A 20,267-nucleotide genomic window follows, 5' to 3' on the forward strand; every position below is an offset into this window, starting at 1 on the left:
AATCCATGGGGTCACAAAAAGTCTGACACGACCGAGCAACTAAGCATGTAGACACACTTAATGAAACTTATTTATATGCGATTACACACTGGGTCTGCACTGCAGCTTGTTGGAAGTACATTTCTGCTTCACTGGTCTATTATTTTAGCAAGGGTATTATTGTCTCTGGGACACTGGGCCTCACCAAAATGTGTGTGATCATCAGAAAAGCACAACTTTCTTTCCAATGTGAACAATTTAAACTGAATTTAGAATAGCATTCACAAAAATGTCCATTGTTTCACTTTGCCAGGGTGAACTTTCATAAGTTTTGGCTTTGATTCCATGAACTGGATTAAAAATTGAATCGTGATTGAAATTGACTGATTTTTCTGTTTGAAGACAGTTATCAAACTGGCTCCGTTTCACTGCCTGTGGATTTCTTATGGGACTTTCTCATGAATCAGCTATCACTTCTGTTGTAGTGTGGGTACAAGATAACATGACGCTAAAAATGAGCTGACTTAAAGAATACTTGTCTGCTCTAAGTGAAAAGTCATCCTTCCAGGGTGACCTATGACAGTATCTTCTGCAGTGATAAAGTGAAATTGATGTTTTCGGGCTGATCTTTGAAAAACAACAGTTTCTGAAGTAGCAGCTTTGTGTCAGGTTTCCTTCCGGTCAGAGAAATTGCTAAAGGTCCCCTTTGTGACCTAAGCATCAATATTTTGTGCAAGTTACATATTCATCATCAATTTCCCAGAGACAGAAGTTCAGGGCTTAAATTGTCATTAAACTTTTCTTGCTCGTTGCTGCCAGAAGGGCTTACTGCTAAATTGAAAAGTATCACCAAATAACAAAATAAATATGTCGCTGTGGATTTATGCCCTGAAATCAGTGATGAAATAAGAGCATTCCTATTATTCTTTATGCTCTAGGTCAGAACTCTTTAAGCCGCAGACATCTTTAAGCCACCTCCTAACCCCTCACTTCCCATGTCCTCTGCTGACGGGTCAACTGGCAGCCTAGCAGCTGGTTCTCTTCTCTGCCTACACTCTCCCTTGGTGATTTCACCCGGTCCTGTGGCTTTAAATACCATCCATGTGATTACAACTCCCAGTGATGGGGACTTCCCTGCTGGTCCAGTGGCTAAGACTCTGAGCTCCTAGTATTTGAGTTTGAGGCGGTTTGAGCTTGATCCCTGGTCAGAAAACTATATCTCCCAAGCCACAGTTAAGAGTTTGCATGCCATAATTAAGATCGAAGATCGCTCATGCCACAGCTAAGACTCAGTGAATCAAAATAAATATAATAAATATCAAAAACAAAAACAAAAACAAAAACCACCTCCCAAGGATGAGGATGTACCACTCTCTCAGACTTGGTCTCTTAACACCAATCTTGTGTAGCTTACTACCTTGACATCCCCACCTGATGTCCAACAGACAGCTCGTCTCACATGTCCAAAGGTCAAGTCCTGACTGTCCCCCCAAAAAACTTGCCCTGTCTCCACTCCATCATCTCCATCTCAGTTGATGGCAATTTCATATTTCCAGGTTCAGTTCAGTTCAGTCACTCAGTCATGTCTGACTCTTTGCGACCCCATGGACAGCAGCACACCAGGCCTCCCTGTCCATCACCAACTCCTGGAGTTTACCCAAACCCATGTCCATTGAGTCGGTGATGCCATCCAACCATCTCATCCTCTGTCGTCCCCTTCTCCTGCCCTCAATCTTTCCCAGCATCAGGGGCTTATCAAATGAGTCAGCTCTTCGCATCAGGTGGCCAAAGTATTGGAGTTTCAGCTTCAACATCATTTCCTCCAATGAACACTCAGGACTGATCTCCTTCAGGATGGACTGGTTGGATCTCCTTGCAGTCCAAGGGACTCTTAAGAGTCTTCTCCAACACCACAGTTCAAAAGCATTCTTTGGCGCTCAGCTTTCTTCACAGTCCAACTCTCACATCCATACATGACTATTGGAAAAACCATAGCCTTGACTAGATGGACCTTTGTTGTCAAAGTAATGTCTCTGCTTTTTAATATGCTATCTAGGTTGGTCATAACTTTGCTTCCAAGGGGTTAGCATCTTTTAATTTCATGGCTGCAGTCACCATCTGCAGTGATTTTGGAGACCCTAAAAATAAAGTCAGCCACTGTTTCCACTGTTTCCCCATCTATTTGCCATTTCCAGGTTCTCAGGCCCAAAATCTAGGCATCATGCAATCCCTCCTTTCTCATGATACATACACAATTGGAAAATCATGGTGGTCCTACCCTTGGAATATTTCTCAAGCCTGGCCATGGCTCACTGCCTCCACGGCTGCCCGTCCCGGGCTAACGAGTTTATTCACTGAGCTTCCTGTCTCCTCCCACGAGGCTAGAAGCACCTGGAGGGCAGGTGGGTTGGCTGTTTGCTGATGCTTGGCCCAGTGCCTAGAACCATGCCTGGCACATAGTGGGTGCTCAGTACATACTTGTCCAGTGGATGAATGAGTGGAGGGACCCGTGGTTTTGACCCGATGTGAATGGTGCAGCATGTGGTTTTCAGTGTCATAGCGAGAAGGTTGGATGAAGAAAGTCAGGCTCAGAGTCACAAAGCGATTACCTAAGTCTGCAGAGCCAAAGAGACTCTCTGGAGATCAGCTCTCTTATACAGTATCTTATGTTGGATACTGTAAGTTGTGCCCAGCTCAAGATCTCTCAAACATCACTAAGGATAAGCAAGATGATAACAATAGTTAACAGGTAGCAAGTGCCTATGGAGAGCCAGAGAGCATTTGAAGCACTGTGCATATATTAGCTCATCCAAATGGGGGGAGGATTTTTAGGTGTGAAGCCCCAGAAACTCCACACCTTCTACTATTGACTCCACCCTCTCCATCCTACTGGTCCCAGTTCCAATGGACCAACATCTCCACTGGCCAGGTCTCTTCCTTGCTTCATTCTGTCTTCAGCCATCAACCACTGTCTCCTGTCTGCCACTTTCAGGGGGCTGGGCCCTGTATCTCCACTGCCTGGCAAAGTGCTGGCACAAAGGAGGTGCTCATTAAGTATTTGTTGCACTGCTAATCATAATAGTATGGTTGTAAATAAGACTCATCCTCCCCTTCCACTGAGTGCTTCCTCTAAGCCAGGCGACCAGGTCAAGTGTTCCATAGATACAGTTCTAGACATAATCCCACAAGAAGGATACGATTAGCTCCAATTTTCAAAAAGGAAAATAAAACTCAGGGGGTCTAAGTGGCCCACACCACGTGCTTGTGTCAGGATTTGAATTTGGGGTTCAAAGCCTTGGTCATCTTTTCCTTTATATTCAGAGTTGGCAAGCTTTTTCTCTAAGGGAAAAGTAAAGTGTTAGTCATTAGTTGCTCAGTCTTGCCCGACTCTTTGAGACTCCATGAGCTATAGCCACCAGGCTCCTCTGTCCATGGAATTCTCCAGGTAAGAATACTGGAGTGGATAGCCATTCCCTCCTCCAGGGGATATTCCTGACCCAGGGATCAAACCCTGATCTCCTGAATTGCAGGCGGATTCTTTACCATGTGAGTCACTAGCGAAGCTCTAAGGGAATGGATGATTAATATTTGCAGGCCAAATGGCCACTGTGGCAACCACTGAACTCTGTACACCCATGGCTGATTCATGTCAATGTATGGCAAAAACCACTACAATACTGTAAAGTAATTAGCCTCCAATTAAAATTAATTAATTAATTTACAAAAAAAAACCACAACACTCTGTAACACAAAATGTAAATGAATGGGTGTGGCCGTGTGCCTATAAAACTATTTTCCAAAACCGGAGGCAGACCGGATAGGTCACAGATTAGAGTAGGCTGCCTCCTGCATGATGCTCCGCATGCTGTTCCTTGCAGGTCACCGTGGATGGCGTCCTGGGCCCTCCTGGAGCTCCAGACTCCCAACCAGAGCCAGCCCCTGCCCCCAAATGCCACGTCCTGTGACGAAGCTTGGGAAGCCTGGGCCCTGCTGCACAGAGTGCTGCCCACCTGCATCCTCTCCATCTGCCTCTGCGGGCTGCTGGGGAACCTCTTTGTGTTGTCCGTCTTCCTCGTGGCCCGACGGCGTCTGAACACGGCAGAAATCTACCTGGCCAACCTGGCGGCTTCTGACCTGGTGTTCGTCTTGGGCTTGCCCTTCTGGGCGGAGAACATCCGGAACGAATTCAACTGGCCTTTCGGAGCACTCCTCTGCCGCCTGGTCAACGGCATCATCAAAGCCAACCTCTTCATCAGCGTCTTCCTGGTCGTGGCCATCAGCCAGGACCGCTACTGTGTGCTGGTGCACCCCATGGCCAGCCGGAGGCGACGACGGCGGCGGCGGGCCCAGGGCACCTGTCTGCTCATCTGGGCCATGGGGGCCCTCCTGAGTCTCCCCACGTTCCTGCTGCGCTCCATCAAGGCTATGCCAGAGTTGAATGTCTCCGCCTGCGTGCTGCGGTACCCCCACGACGCCTGGCCCTTTGTAAGGATGGTGGAGTTAACCCTGCTGAGTTTTCTCCTCCCCTTGGCTGCGATCGTTTTCTTCAACTGTCACATCCTGGCAGCCCTGCGGGGGCGGCGGCAGATCAGCAGGGCGAGGTGTGGAGGGCCCAGGGATGGCAGGACCACCGCCCTGATCCTCACCCTCGTGTCTGCCTTCCTGCTCTGCTGGGCGCCCTACCACTTCTTTGCCTTCCTGGAATTTCTGTTCCAGGTGAGGGCTGTCAGAGGCTGCTTCTGGGAGAATTTCATCGATCTGGGCCTGCAATGTGCCAACTTCTTTGCTGTCATCAACAGCTGCCTGAATCCAGTAATTTATGTCTTTTGGGGCCAGCTTTTCAGGACCAAAGTCTGGGAACTTTATAAACAATGCATTCCTAGGAGTCTTACTCCTGTAGCCTCGTCTCATAGGAAAGAGATCCTCCAACTTTTCTGGCGGAATTAACACAGTGGGGAGCCAAGAAGTGTGGCTTCCTGATCCATTATTACTGACATCATAAATACGGAGAAGGGGGCAACAGAGGGTGAGATGGTTGGATGACATCACCAATTCAATGGACATGAGTTTGAGCAAACTCTGGGAGTTGGTGAGGGACGGGGAGGCCTGGTACGCTGCAATCCATTCTGTCACAAAGAGTCGGACTCGACTTAGTGACTGGACAGCAACAGTAGACTGAATGATGCCCCCATCCACCCACCCACATAACCAGGACCTCATCCCTGGAGCCTGGGAATGTTTATGTGGTAATGGGGACTTTGCAGGCGTGATTAAGATAAGGATCTTGAGATGAGGAGGTTACCCTGGGCTATTTGGATGAGTCTAGTATCATCACAAAGGTCCTTACAAAGGGCAGGCAGAAGTGTCCAAGTCAGAGAAGGTTGGGAGGATGCAATGAAGGGGCCACAAGCCAAGGACTGCAGGCGCCCTGTAGAGATGAAATGGCAGGGAAATGGACTCTCCCTGGAGCCTCCAGCAGGAACCAGCTGTGCTGACCTCCTGACTGCAGCCCAGAGACACTACTTTGGAGGCCTGACCTCCAGAACCGGAAGATAATAAATCTGTGCTGTTTTTAATAAGTCACCGAGTTTATGGTTAATTTGTCACAGCGGTCGGAAACAAATTTCCAATAAGCATCTCTTACTGCAATTCCAACTGTCCTTCCAAAATGTTCTGGGTTAACTACCAGGAACAGAGAGATGATATAGCTAGAGATCTTATCTGCAAGGAACTTACAGAGATCAAAATAATTACAGTATAAAAAAAGTAAATGAGAAATCGCATGCAGGTGACACAGACCCGTGCCTGGGGCGTTCAGAGGGAAAGAGGATGGGCTCCTTCCAGGGTTACCAAAATAGAGGTTGCAAAGGCAGTAAACCGTAAGCTGAGTTTGACAAGAGGTAGAATCTGGTATGGGCGTCCCTGGTGACTCAGTGGATGCGGGAGACGCAAGAGATGCAGGTTCGATCCCTGTGTCAGGAAGATCCCCTGGAGGAGAAAATGGCAACCCACTCCAGTATTCTTGCCTGGGGAATTCCATGGATAGAGGAGCCTGGAGGGCTACCAATCCGTGGGGTCACAAAAGAGTTGGACACGACTAATTGACTAAACAACAACAGGAACCTGGTACACGGAGAGAGGGAGGCAGAACCAGGACACACAGGTAGAAAGTGTGGGCTGCGGGTGAAAGAGAATTGAATGCTTCCATGCCTTTCTTGCTGCGAGGGTCCCATTGGTGACCCTGAGAGGGTCTGCCTTCCAGGAGCTCAAGGCAACAGGGATGAGAGTTAGGAGAGCGTCACAGAGCAGGAGCATCCGCTGTCAGGTGAGAACACACAGAAGAGGCGTCCAGCCTCGGGGGCGGGGAGGGAGCCATCCAGAGGGGCTTCCTGGAGGAAGAGACCTAAAATTCCCAAAAGACAAGCAAAACGGGGGAAAGGAGTGCTCTCGAGAAAAGAAACAAATCAGACACAGAGGCAGGAGGGTTCACAGTTTAAGAGGGAGGAAGAAGGAAGGAAGGATGAGGCTGCCAGGAAGGGATTTGAGGTTTGAGGAGAAGCAGGTGTTGGGAGGATCTCTAATGGTCAAGGGCAGGAGGGAAGCATGGAGGTATTTCAGGGGCTGTGAGCACCTGGCTGGAGGTATGCATTTTTTCTAGATGATCATTTTGTTTGTTTTGGCCATGCTGGTCTTCATTGCTGCTCTAGGGCTCTCTCTAGTTGCAGCAAGCAGGAGCTCCTCGCTAGTTGCAGTGTAAGGCTTCTCGTGGCAGTGGCTCCTCTCGCTGCAGAGCACGGGCTCTGCAGTGAGCGGGCTCTAGTAGCTGTGGTACACGGGCATAGCTACATCTCTGCATGTGGGATCTTCCCGGATCAGGGTTGGAGTCTGTGACCTCTGCGTTGGCACGTGAATTCTTAACCACCGGACCATCAGGGAGCCCGCATGCATTTCTTATGTGAATGAATCACTCTGGCCAAGCTCAGTGGGCCCAGGTATGGTGGACAGTGGACTGCTCCAGGGGTGGGATTTGTCAGATGGGCAGACATCGATTAAGGGTGTTGGGAATTTTGGTGGTACTATGAAAAATGGCTAAATTAGGGAAGTAAATGAACCTAGGAGATGAGGGAAGCAGTGACGCTGATATGGTTAAAGGACAGGGGTTAAAGGGAGCATCCAGAGCAAGATAGAGGCAGGAAAAATAGGAGGTTGTGGCCACAAAGTAGGAAGGTTTGCACTGAACGTTCCACAGGTGGGGCCACCCCAGGATAGCACAAGGATCAAGGGTGGCCATGAGGGCTCCCCTGGTGGCTCAGTGATAAAGAATCCACCTCCCAATGCAGGGGACACTGGTTCAATCCCTGGTATAGGAAGATCTCACCTACCACGGGACAACAAAGGCGGGGAGCTGCACCTAGGAGCCCACATGCCCCAGAACCCATACTCTGCGACAACAGAAGCCACCGCAGTGAGGAGCCCGCGCACCACAGCTAGAGAGGAGCCCCTACTCGCTGCAACTAGAGAAAAAGCCCGCACAGCAACAAAGGCCCAGCACAGTCAAAAATTAAATAAATAAATAAACTTTAATGGAATCTATTAATTAAGACTTACCTGGTGGCCCAGAAGGTAAAGCGTCTGCCTACAATGCATGAGACCTGGGTTCAATCCCTGGGTCGGGAAGATCTCCTGGAGAAGGAAATGGCAGCCCACTCCAGAATTCTTGCCTGGAGAATCCCATGGACGGAGGAGCCTTGTAGGCTACAGTCCATGGGGTCGCAAAGAGTCGGACATGACTGAATGACTTCATTTTCACTTTTCACTTTCATTAACTAAGATAAGACAGTCAAAGACCAGTGAGGTGGGGGGTGGGCAGTCAGACAGGCAAGGTGCTGGAAGGACCTGGGGAGGAGAGGTCAGTGGGCCCAGTGCTAAGGACAGTCTCCAAGGAAGGGTTGGGGAGAGGGGAACTCTCCCGCTGCACGAGAAGGACCCATTCTTGTGGGATGTCAAAGAAGACTCAGGTTCAATCAGGAATGGCAAGGAGGAGGTGTTTCTGGGGCCTGGTGATGGAGAGGCAGGCAGGGGGTGGGCCGCCAGACTGCTACGCCATCAGGGACAGTCCTTTGATCAGCAACCCAGCTCCTGTCGGCTTCCTGGAGAGCACAGAGAGAGGTTCAGGGGGCCTGGATTTAGGTCAACAGGCAGGATCCCGCCTCCCCACATATCTACTCTGGACCAGGAGGTGTTTAACAAATATTTAAATTCCATAAAAAGTCTCCAGCCTCAGGCTTCTCTTGAGCACTTGGAAGCTCTTGCAGTGCAGAGTCTGCACTCCTTTGTTCATTCAGCTGATGTCTATTAAGCATCTGCTGTTGCCAGGCGCTTAAGGCGGGATCTGAAGCAGGAGACAAGGCCGAGGCACAAGCCTGGTCCTCTTAGGGCTCACCTCCTGGGGCTTCCCCAGGACATCAGTTCTTTGGAGCTGGGTAGCAGCGCTGCTGCCAAAAGGCAGGCCCGCTCCCCAGGGGTGGAGGCTGGACTCAGCCAGCTTGCTTGACTCCAATGCAGTGCAGTTTCTGAGCCCCTGCATAGGACCCAGTGAGCAAAGCCCCAACAGCATAGTGGCCAGAATGGACAGAAGCATCCAGGCAGGCAGGGAGAGCTGGAAAGAGAAAATAAGACCCAGTCTCTCGTGCACTGACCCCAACATGTCCTCTTCTTTCTCGGGCCCTGATTTAGTTGAGGCTTCAAAAATCCTGACAGGGCTCACGACAAACAATCCTACATGCTATGGAAGAGCGTGCTGGCCTGAGAAGTTCACGGCATTACTCACTGACCTGAAGTTCAACAGCAGATGGTCAACAGGGGCTCTGATAAGCACAGATGATTTATGGGACGCCTGTCACATTAACCAAAGCACAGCGCTCGCTCCTACAGCTGGGGAGCTGTACGCCAACCCCACCATAAGAATTCTGTTGTCCTTCTGCTGGGAAGGTCAATTACTCATTTGCACATAGAAAAATTCCTCCCTGTGTTAAAAGGATCAATGTTGAGGGAGAAATGAATATTTCTGAGTTCCCATGGCTCTTGTTGACGTGCTCGCCTAAGGTATTTCACACCTGGGTCCAGGCCCAGGCTCACCTTGTAGGGCTCACACATGGCATGGCCGGATGAATAAGCCATTCATCTGATGGGCTTTATCACTGATGGCTCAGTGATAAAGAATCCACCTGCCAATGCAGGGGACACTGGTTCGATCCCTGATCAAGGAAGATCAGGCAACTAGGAGTCCACGTGCCCCAGAACCCATGCTCTGCGACAACAGAAGACACTGCAATGAGAAGCCCGCGCACCGCAGCTAGAGAGGAGCCCCATTCGCTGCAACTAGAGAAAAAGCCTGCACAGCAAAAGACCCAGCATAGTCAAAAATTAATTAAGTAAATAAAAGTTAATGGAACCTATTAATTAAGAAAAGACCCACCCTCCCAGCTCCACGCCCCTGTTTTCTCTCTCTCTCTCTCCTGGGGGGCTGAGTACAGCTTCTTCTCCAGGCCACTTCCAGCTTCAAGCCTGTCCTGTGAATCCACGGCTGCCAGCCGCCCTCCCCCATGGCATCCATCACCCCAACTGTCATGGAAAATGAGCAGCGCTAAGCCCCCCTAAATCCCAGCCTGGGGAGTCTCCCAAGTGTTGCAATGGACACAGACGTTTTCTTGTTCTCCAGAGATGAGTCATGGGTTTGATGAGGGGCAGGCGGGAAGTTTCCTCCTGTGAACTAGAAGAGGCTTTAAATATCATCAAAATGAGTGCATGTCAAACTGGTGCAACCTGAAAAATTATATGGTCAGCTTCCTGGCTGTGATATCATACCATACTCAGATGTTAACCATAGCGGGTACTGAGTAAAGAGTACAAGGGATCTATGAATCTAATAAAAATTTTAAAAAAGAAAATATCATCAAGCTCAACCTCATTTCACAGATAAGGATGGGTGGAAACTCACTCAGTGATCGGGAAACACAGCCCCAAGATGGGTGAAAACTCAGTGAGCAGGACTCCTGAAGCAGGGCTCGGTCCAGACCAGGGATGCCCATGGGACTGGGAGGTCAGAGAAGAGGCCTGAGCACCAGGGATCCTACCATCTGAGTTGCCTTGATAGTGGCAGAGCTCCCTGTATCTGGGGTAGGATTTAAGGCAGTGGGCAGGAGGCCAGGCTTACTTTCCAGGAGATCTGGGAGACAGAAGAGATCAGAAGGCCATGCCAGTCAACAGAGATGCTGAACAGGGATGTCACGTTCAGGCCTGCATTTCAGAGACATCATTTCACAAGAACATAGGACAATGGCCAGAAGAATGTATCAGTCATCTACTGCTGCATTAAACAAGAAAAGCCCAAAGATTTAAAGCAAGCACCTCGGCTCACAGTTCTGCAGCTGACCACTTGGGCTGGGTGCAGCTGGGTGGCTCTTCCGCTGGTCTTGGCTAGGTTCACTGGGCCCACCTGCGGTCAGCAGCCAGTCACCTGGTAGCTCTGCTTCTAGGGGTTGAGCAGGGAGGTGCAGTAGACACAGAGCTGACCTCAGATGGAGTCAAAACGCACAATGGATTAGGTGTAATGAATGATGGGGGACTGGGGAATACCCAACTCTGACCTTCTCAAACTCAGATGGAATCAGAGCAGGTAATTCATTCAGTGCTTTGACTACACGAATTCGTGTCCAATATGGACACTTAAAGGAAATCAACCCTGAATACTCACTGGAAGGACTGATATTGAAACTGAAGCTCCAGTATTTTGGCCACCTGATGTGAAGAAACGACTCACTGAAAAAGACCCTGATGCTGGGAAAGACTGAGGGCAGAAGGAGAAGAGGGTGTCAGAGGATGAGCTGGCTGGATGGCATCACTGATGCAATGGACATGAACCTGGGCAAACTCCGGGAGATGGTGAGGGACAGGGAGGCCTGGCATGCTGCAGTCCACGGGGTCGCAAAGAGTCAGACACCCCTGAGCGACTAAACAACAACAACAACAATAATTGTGTGAGGCATGGGGTGCAGAGTAAATAAGACCTTTCCTCCCTTCAGAGGGTTCACAGGATGTGGAAAAGACCATCCAGTGCAATCTGTTCAATGTACTGATGGAAAAACTGAGGCCCAGAATGCTTTTCCCATCGCATGGTGACGCCATCCATGCGGCGTCTGGGGTCAGAGCCAGCTCTTCTCCCGGTGACGCCATCCATGCGGCGTCTAGGGTCAGAGCCAGCTCTTCTCCCGGTGATGCCATCCATGCGGCGTCTGGGGTCAGAGCTAGCTCTTCTCCCGGTGACGCCATCCATGCGGCGTCTGGGGTCAGAGCCAGCTCTTCTCCCGGTGATGCCATCCATGCAGCGTCTGGGGTCAGAGCCAGCTCTTCTCCCGCCATGTCTATTCCTCCAGCCCAGGCAAGTGGCTCCCTGGAAAACGCTTCCTGAGAACTCCTTGTCTTTCCAGTGGAATTGCCCTTGCCCGGTGCTGATGGAGGTGGTCGAAGGACAGGAAGTCCTTCTTCACTCTCCTGGGAGAGACATGACTGCTGGTCTCCAAAAATGCCAGTTCTCCCGTCCTTCTGGGAAGTGGGAGGGTTGAACTTCCTCACCCTGTTGGAGTTAAGTGTGGTCTTCGCACTCCTTTGCCCAGTGTGAAGGCAGCCTGTGTGTCCGTTCTAGGCAAGAGCCTGTCAGAGCACAGCTCTCCTCTCCTCTGCTATAGCAAACCCAGACAGTGGTGTCATTAAGAGGTGGAGCCCATCAGCCCGGACCCCTGAGAGACTACCTACAGACAGCCCTGTGTTAAACGCAAGTGCGAAATCTACGCTTGTTGTTTCAAGCCACAGAGTTGGGGGATGTTTGTTACTGGAGCAGAATATAGCCCATCCTCACTGATTCACCAGGTTTCGATGAGGAGGAGTTGCTCCCGACCTCTGGGCCTCTTGCCCACCCCTTAACTCCTCTCTGAGGAAGAAAACTGACTTATCTGATTGACCAGTTTCAAGAAAAAAAGAATTGAACTTGCAGAGCTCAGTGCCCCCGTCCATATTCACTCTTTGGAAAGTGCTGTCTGCAGACGCTGGGCTTCTCTCAGCCATGAGGCTGTGCCCCAGAAGGGGAAACTCAGCATCGCCTGGGCCTGTGTGGGTAAGTCCGCCTGACTCTGGGATTCAGAACTAAGAAGTCCACTGTGGCCATGCACCTGAGTGACACTGTTCGATCGAGGTCTTCTCAGAAACAAAGATAACATGTCAGCCCCACCTGCTGACTCGTTGCCTCCTTTTGTTCAGAACTGAGACATGAAAACAGGACTGTCCTCAAACCCCAGCTCCTAGTTTCCTGCCCATCCCATACTCCAAGGGACTCAAATTCCAAACATCTTGGATAAAAACATGGACAATTCACAATTCCCTGGTACCATGGATAAGAATCTGTCTGCCAATGCAGGGGACACGGGTTCAATCCCTGGTCCAGGAAGATCCCACATGCCGTGGAGCAACTAAGCCTGTGTTCCACAATGGCTGAGCCCATGTTCTAGAGCATGAGAGCCACAACTACTGAACCCCAAGCACCTAGAGCCTGTGCTCGGCAACAAGAGAAGCCACTGCAGTGAGAAGCCTGGGCACTTCAGCTACAGAGTAGCCCCCACTCCCCAAAACTAAAGAAAGCACACTCAAAGAAACGAAGACTCGGGGCTGGTGCACTGGGATGACCCAGAGGGATGGTACTGGAAGGGAGGTAGGAGGGAGGTTCAGGATGGGGAGCATGTGTCCACCCATGGCGGATTCATGTTGATGTATGGCAAAACCAATACAATATTGTAATTAGCCTCCAATTAAAAATAAATTTATATTTAAAAAAAAGAAATGAAGACTCAGTGCAATCCCCCCAAAATGAAAGCCTGCTGTGTATGTCACTTCTGTCTTGTCCGACTGTTTGCAACCCCATGGATGGTACCCCTGGAGAAGGAAATGGCAACCCACTCCAGTGTTCTTGCCTGGAGAATCCCAGGGACAGAGGAGCCTGGTGGGCTGCTGTCTATGAGGTCGCACAGAGTCGGACATGACGGAAGCGACTTAGCAGCAGCAGGATGGTATCCCACCAGGCTCCTCTGTCCATGGGATTTTCCAGGCAAGAATACTGCAGTGAGTTGCTGTGCCCTCCTCCAGGGGATCTTCCTGACCCAGGGATCAAACCCACATCTCTTACCTCTCCTGCTTTGGCAAGTGGAGAAGGAAATGGCAATCCACTCCAGTACTATAGCCTGGAAAATCCCATGGACAGAGGAGCCTGGTAGGCTACAGTCCATGGGGTCGCAAAGAGTCAGACACGACTGAGCTACTTCACTTTCACTTTCTTCACCACTAGCGCCACCTGGGAAGACTGATGGTGAAATGCAAATCTGATTCCTGAGAGTTTCCACAAAATTTCTTGGCAAAGTTGGCACAAATGTTCTTGACACTAGACACTTAGGGCAGACAGCTCTTGGTTGAGAGGGCCGTCCTGGGCATTGTAGTCTGTTTGGCAGCGTCTCAGGCCTCTAACAACTAGATGCCAGGAGCACCCGCCGTCCCCAGTATGACAACCTCAGTCTCTGGATGTGACCAAATGTCTTCTGGGAGCAAAATCACCTTCCATCCCCAGCTGAGAACCACATTTTGGCTAATGTGATTCAGTTACATCGACAATGGCCTCAAGGAAAGGCTAGCGATCTGGGGGGACTTCTCAGAGGGGGAGGACTTCGGCCCTGAAGGACTGAACTTAACAAAGGGAAGGGGAGGGCCCATGGTCCTAGGAAAGCGTGTGCAAAGGGAGGCTGGAAGGCCAGCACTCTTGGAGATAAGGGGTTGGCAGACGGGTACCACACATGCCACCGTTGGGACAATTAAATTGCCAAACAGAGAATCACTCAGCTTTGCACACAGGGTCAGTGTTTGCTAATCTCACTCCAGCAGAGGCTCTCCTCCAGTCCAAACAGTGATATCAGTTGATAGCAACTAGCAGTCACTGATTCTGGCATTACTCCCCGGGGTTGAACAGTGAGTCCCCACTTCCACCCGTGCCTTGTGGCTGCTCCCTGTGTCATTCTCCCTGCATCACATTATAGCCAGCCTTGTGATGGGCAGGGGTGGGTAAGGTCGGGAAAGAGGGAGAAAAGGCAGGAATGCGATTCAGTCATAATGAGCAAAATACCACATTTTAAGGAAAGACAGGATCCGGCAGACTCGGCTGAGAGGGAGGCCACTGAGATGAGGAGGGAGGTGCGGGGGCCATTTTGTCTTTATTTAAAATGTTCCTGCTTTGTTCATCATGGGTGTTTTGCATGCATTCTGAGTTTTTAAAAACATTGCATTCAGAGGCTTCTCTGGTGGTACAGTGGATAATGATCTGCCAGCCAATGCAGGGGACACAGGTTAGATCCCTGGTTCGGGAGGATTCCACATGCTGTGAAACAGTTGGGCCATACACCATGGCTACTAAATCTGCGCTCTGGAGCCCACATGCCGCAACTACCGAGGCCCGTGTGCCTGGAGCCTGCGCCCTGCAGGAAGAGAAGCCACCACACCCAGGAGCCCATGCACGGCAGCAAAGAGTGTCTTCCACTCACTGCCACTATAGAAAAGCCTGCACACAACCACGGAGACCCAGCACAGCCTAACTGATTAAAAAAAAACACATGGCATTCAGTTACTATCTTGGTCACTGCAGTGCCCCTGTACACGACCCCCTTCTTAAACTTTGTGCCCAAGGGGAGGACCCCGGCCGCCTCAAATTAGTCCCAGCCCTGAGTAGTGGGATTCAGGGACGGGGGTTGCATTTTCCCAGAGGAATCAATCAGCAGAGAAGCTCCTATTTCAGACTCACTTTTACGTACCCGCTCCCCCACCTTGCAAGGAAAACACAACAAAAGATCTTTATCTGAATATAAAGCACGTTTCAATTATCTCAGGTCCCAAATATTCCCTTATCAACTTTCTGTGAACACTGGCAACTTTCACAAGCCCTGGGGATTGAGAGAGGGGCCGAGTGTACTTTATCACCCAACCTGGTATTTACAGGGAGAAATTAATCGTGACATCAAATGACATTTTTATATTCAATTTGAAGTCATGTCCTCGACTAACAGGAAGCTGCCACAGACTAGCCTTGTGAAAGGGTTGGGATAATTAGGACTTTTCCAAAACCTTCCCACCCTTTGTGGGGCCAGGATTTGCTCAGATTCAACTGGGCTGCGGGGGCTTTGTGGGGCAAATACAAGAAATCAAAGTTCCACTCAGAAGGGGAGCGGGCGCCCCCTGCTGGCCTCCAAGGAGGAGCACTCTTTCCCCAGAAATGTTTCTGCAGAAATTTTTAAAGCCAAGTCCTTGAATGGGTTACAGCAGATATGTTCCAAAACGTAACAAAACACGAAATGTGAAGAGACAACAATTTCTTTTGAGCCCTGTTGGTGGATACTTACGTAGGTACAACTTCTACAAAACGGAAATTGGCAACAGCCATTCAAATTTTAAATGGATGTCACATATCATTGATTTGGTGTTTCCCCTCGTTAGTGATCCATCTGTGAGATAAAGTAAGATGGTGCAGATCAACTGAGACAGGCTTGGACCTTGGACCCTTTGCTGCAGTGCTGCAAAACTTGCGTGTGTGCTAAGTCACTTCAGGCGTGTCTGACTTTGTCTGACCCTATGGACTGCAGCCTGCCAGGCTCCTCTGTCCATGGGATTCTCCAGGCAAGAATACTGGAGTGGGTTGCCATGCCCTCCTCCAGGGGATCTTTCTGAACCGGCATCTCTTATGTCTCCTACAGTTGCAAAGCTTACACCAGGAAAAATGTTTCTTGAGCTACAAAATACAAAGAAACTATATGGGACTAAAAATAACTGCTTGGAAAAAAAAGAAAAAAACAAACTGCATGCATGCTGTAGGTGGGGCAAATTCTGGACAAAAGAGAGAAAAGACCAAAAACTCAACTGCCACTTCTGAGCAAAAACAAGGTGTTGGGAGAAAAATCAGGGTCCTGCGATGCCCCTTGCACATACACCTAAGCGGGGGGCAAACCACCTAAACCAACCCTCCAGCTTGATCCCTGGACACACCCCTACCCTTCACTCCATATAAGGAACAAGCTTGCCCCCTCTTGAGAGCAAGCAAGCAAACCTGTTGCATGTTTTCACACCCTCCTGCGACTGCAGGGGCCCCAATAAAGCCTTGCCTGAATTTCTACTGATTGGGGAAGGCAAGAATCCTTGTCCATGGCATTTTCCAGGCAAGAATACTGGAGTGGGTTGCTATTTCCTCTTCCAGGGGATCTTCCTGACCCACGGATCGAACCTGTGTGTCTTACATCTCCTGCATTGGCAGGCAGATTCTTTACTGCTAGCATCACCTGAGAAGCCCGGTTAGCGTGAAAACCACTGAGAAACGGAGGTGCAGCCAAGTTAGGGGACTAGCTCAAGGTCAGTCTTTGGGGTAGAGAGTGGGCTGAAACCCCAGTTCAGCAAACAGGACATAAAGACTAAAAAGATGACTTTCAAAATGAAATCCAGTATGAACGATTAAGGAGAGTTTTGAAGAAAATAGTATTTAAAAGAAAACAGGTGGGATGAGGTGGAAATAAGTAAAACCAGTTTAAACTTAAATAAAGGGAGGTATTTATTTGGCCTTAGAAATGTTCATTATAACATGTCTGTTACATATATGAAAAGAGAATCTCTAATAATTGAGCTATGATATTGATGAAATGAACTGAAATGAAAGTCACTCAGTTGTGTCCACCTCTTTGCGACCCCATAGATAGTCCATGACAGAGGATGAGAGGGTTGGATGGCATCACCGACTTGATGGACATGAGTTTGAGTAAACTGTGGGAGTTGGTGATGCACAGGGAGGCCTGGGGCGCTGCGGTCCATGGGGTCGCAAAGAGTCGGACACGACAGAGCAACTGAACTGAACTGAACTAAGATAGTCCATGGAATTCTCCAAGCAAGAATACTGGAGTGGGAAGACAGTATTGATGATATTGATAATGCTTTTTAAATAGCATAGCTTTTTGAGGGGTGTGGGGATTGTGCATAACTTTTACTAAATGTTAAGTGCTTTTCGAGTCATAGCCTTGAGGTCTTCATTGCTCTAAAAATAAATAGGTCACATCTGGGCTGACAACGGCTCATGTTAGGTTTTGGAAGCAACGTTAGTACTTGGCAGTGAGCACTCATGTTTTCCTTTATACGTCAACGAAATCTAAATGTAAGAGAATGTTTTGCTCTCTTCTGACAGCCTTAGAAATTCTTACTCTAAAGATGTGCTAATGTTCATTTTCCTCAGAAAACCCAAAACTGCAAAGACTTTGCCTCCAGCACCCTCCTTGACTTTTATTTCCACATGCTACCCAAGATGTACCCTTCAAGTCAAATTTCCCTGGAACCAGTCAATCCTGAACATCAGGCTGAAAAGTGAACTGGCTTCTCTGGCTTTCCCAAGGCTTCCCTGGCTCAGTGTTTAATGCCAGGAAAGCAGATGTCTGGATGGCAGCGAAAGAGGGGACCAGGTGGCATCTTCAAAATTAGGAATTCCAGTTCTAAGACTATTTTGAGTGACTTCTCCTTTCCTTGGCTTCGTAAAATGCCACCCAATTTCTCAGAAGCAAGACAAATTGATTTTATACGGAACAAAAGGCTGGAATAATTAGCCATGCCTAATCTGTCTTATATTAGATTTTGACATCTTCTCGGGGGTTCCAAGTTCCCCAAAGTCAAGGACCATATCTTTCATAGGACTTGCCAGGTGACGCTACTGGTAAGGGATCCACTTGAGAATGCAGGAGACACAAGAGATGCAAGTTCAATCAATCCCTGGGTCGGGAAGATTCCCCTGGAGGAGGAAATGACAACTCACTCCAGTATTTTTGCCTGGAGAATCGCATGGACGGAGGAGCCTGGTGGGCTACAGTCCATGGGGTCATCAGGAGTTGGACACAACAAGCGTCACACACACACACACACACACACACACACACACACATGTATCTTTCATATCTACCCCAGGGCATTACTCCTAGTTGGCATTCAGGAAACAGTAACCATTATATCTAACACTTAGATGGTGCTTACTATGTGTCAGACACTATTCTAAGCATTTAGCATACGTGAACTCAGATAATCCTCATAAAATCCTATTATTAGCTCCATTTTATAGAGGAGGAAACTGATGCACAGAAAGGTTCAGCAACTTCCCCAAGGCCACACAGCTAACAAGCAGTGGAGCATGGTTTCATATCCAGACAGTTTGACTCAAAAATATACATTCTTAGCCACTACCCCGGTGGCCCCCAATGTGTCTTGCACAGCAGTCACCTGGAGAGCTTCAAAAACACACCTTCAAAAAGGACATTTAATACATTAAACCGTGATTTAATTGGTCTTGGGTTTTGGAAGTTTTAAAAGCTCCTCAGGTGATTCCAATATACTGACAAGTTCTGAGAACCATCACATTATACTATCCTGCCTCATCCCGCAGCCCATGTTTGCTGAATTTAATTTGTTTGCTCCATGAGGAACTGCTTTCAGGCGGTAAACAAACAAGCAGGGAAAAAAAAAAAGTCCAACTTTGGTTGTATCAAATTACCTTGGAGTGTAACGAATTGTAATTCCAGCAGATCATGTGCTAAGAGCACGGGTCTGGAGTCAGACATTGTCTGATTAAAATCTCTGCATGTAGCAGGGTGTGAGTGGAAAATGTTGCCTGCCGATCAGTAAACAAACGGTGTTACAGCCACCTAGTCGCTGCAGCTGCCCTGGTGGTGAGGAAATGCAGGATGCAGACAAAGGGGTTGCCTGTTGCCTTGCCTGCAGCCACTGTGGCTGCCCCTACCGTGTGTACCCCGAGGGAATTCAGGATGAGAAAACACCAGGCACTGACCCCAGACAGCTGAGGCGCACACCAAAGGAGTGACTGGAAGGAGTCTAGACTCTCGCACCTTTCCACCCCATACACAGAAAACTGCTAAAGTCCTTAACTTCAGACGTTTGTCTTCAATTAATAGCTATCTTTAGACGTCCAACCACCTGGTATTTGCAAAAACTTCTGTTTACCTTGGCTCCTTCCATACCTCTTTAGAGAAGTTGCTCAGAGCTATCTGAGAGGCTGTCTTCTAGGCTTGAAATGCTCAGAAAGGCTACAAAATAAAAAATAATTCTTGACTTTGAGGTTGTGTATTTTTTTTTTTTTCGGACAGGAGTCTTGCTAGCTTCTCAACAACCCCCATTTCCTTCCTGGGCACGCAGCAAGACTACATTCCCCAGCTTCCCTTGCAGCTGGATGGGATCACATGATAGGATTCTGATCAATAGAACATGGGCAAAAGTCTCCAGCCCAAGTCTCCTCTCTCTCCTGTGAGGCAGAGCCACAAGGTGGAAGGAGCCAGGGCTCCTCCATCACCACTTAGAGGAGGGCTGCCAGATGATATTCAGGAACACTAACTGGACTTGATGTAAATGAGAAATAAACTTTTTTTGTTAAACTGCTAGGATTTGGGGGTTTATCTGTCATCAGCATATTAAAAAGCCGAGACATTACTTTGTCAGCAAAGGTCTGTCTAGTCAAGGCTACGGTTTTTCCAGTGGTCATGTATGGATTTGAGAGTTGGACTATAAAGAAAGCTGAGTGCTGAAGAATTGATGCTTTTGAACTGTGGTGTTGGAGAAGACTCTTGAGAGTCCCTTGGACTGCAAGGAGATCCAACCAGTCCATCCTAAAGGAGATCAGTCCTGGGTGTTCATTGGAAGGACTGATATTGAAGCTGAAACTCAATACTTTGGCCACCTGATGCGAAGAGCTGACTCATTTGAAAAGACCCTGATGCTGGGAAAGATTGAGGGCAGAAGGGACGACAGAGAATAAGATGGTTGGATGGCATCACCGACTCAATGGACATGAATTTGGGTAAACTCCGGGAGTTGGTGATGGACAGGGAGGACTGGCATGCTGCGGTTCATGGGGTTGTGAAGAGTAGGACATGACTGAGTGACTGAACTGAACTGAACTGTTATCAGTGACTAATGTTTGTTAACTAGCACGTTGTATGGCTTTGGGTAGGTTACTTATCCTAAGCCTCTTGTGTTGTCATGTGCAGAATGAAGACAACAGTATAAATGCAAATTGTGTCTGAATGCTGGACAGCTTTCATTTGCCCCCCTCCAGATCCATTCTCCACCCCTCTGCTCTGTTTTCCACTGTGCTTTCTGCCAGGATAAGCTTGAGA

General features: G+C 48.8%; 1 protein-coding gene across 1 annotated transcript; it reads left to right on the forward strand.

Moving 5' to 3' along the window:
* Positions 1 to 3,867: 3,867 nt before the first annotated feature.
* BDKRB1 (bradykinin receptor B1) lies at positions 3,868 to 4,926 on the forward strand. The gene has a single exon (XM_055555903.1). It carries the CDS (start codon positions 3,868 to 3,870, stop codon positions 4,924 to 4,926), a length of 1,059 nt encoding a protein of 352 aa, XP_055411878.1.
* The last annotated feature ends 15,341 nt before the right edge of the window (positions 4,927 to 20,267 follow it).

This window comes from Bubalus kerabau, chromosome 19 (assembly GCF_029407905.1).
Source record: "Bubalus kerabau isolate K-KA32 ecotype Philippines breed swamp buffalo chromosome 19, PCC_UOA_SB_1v2, whole genome shotgun sequence".
In the NCBI taxonomy this organism is placed as follows: Eukaryota; Metazoa; Chordata; class Mammalia; order Artiodactyla; family Bovidae; genus Bubalus; species Bubalus kerabau.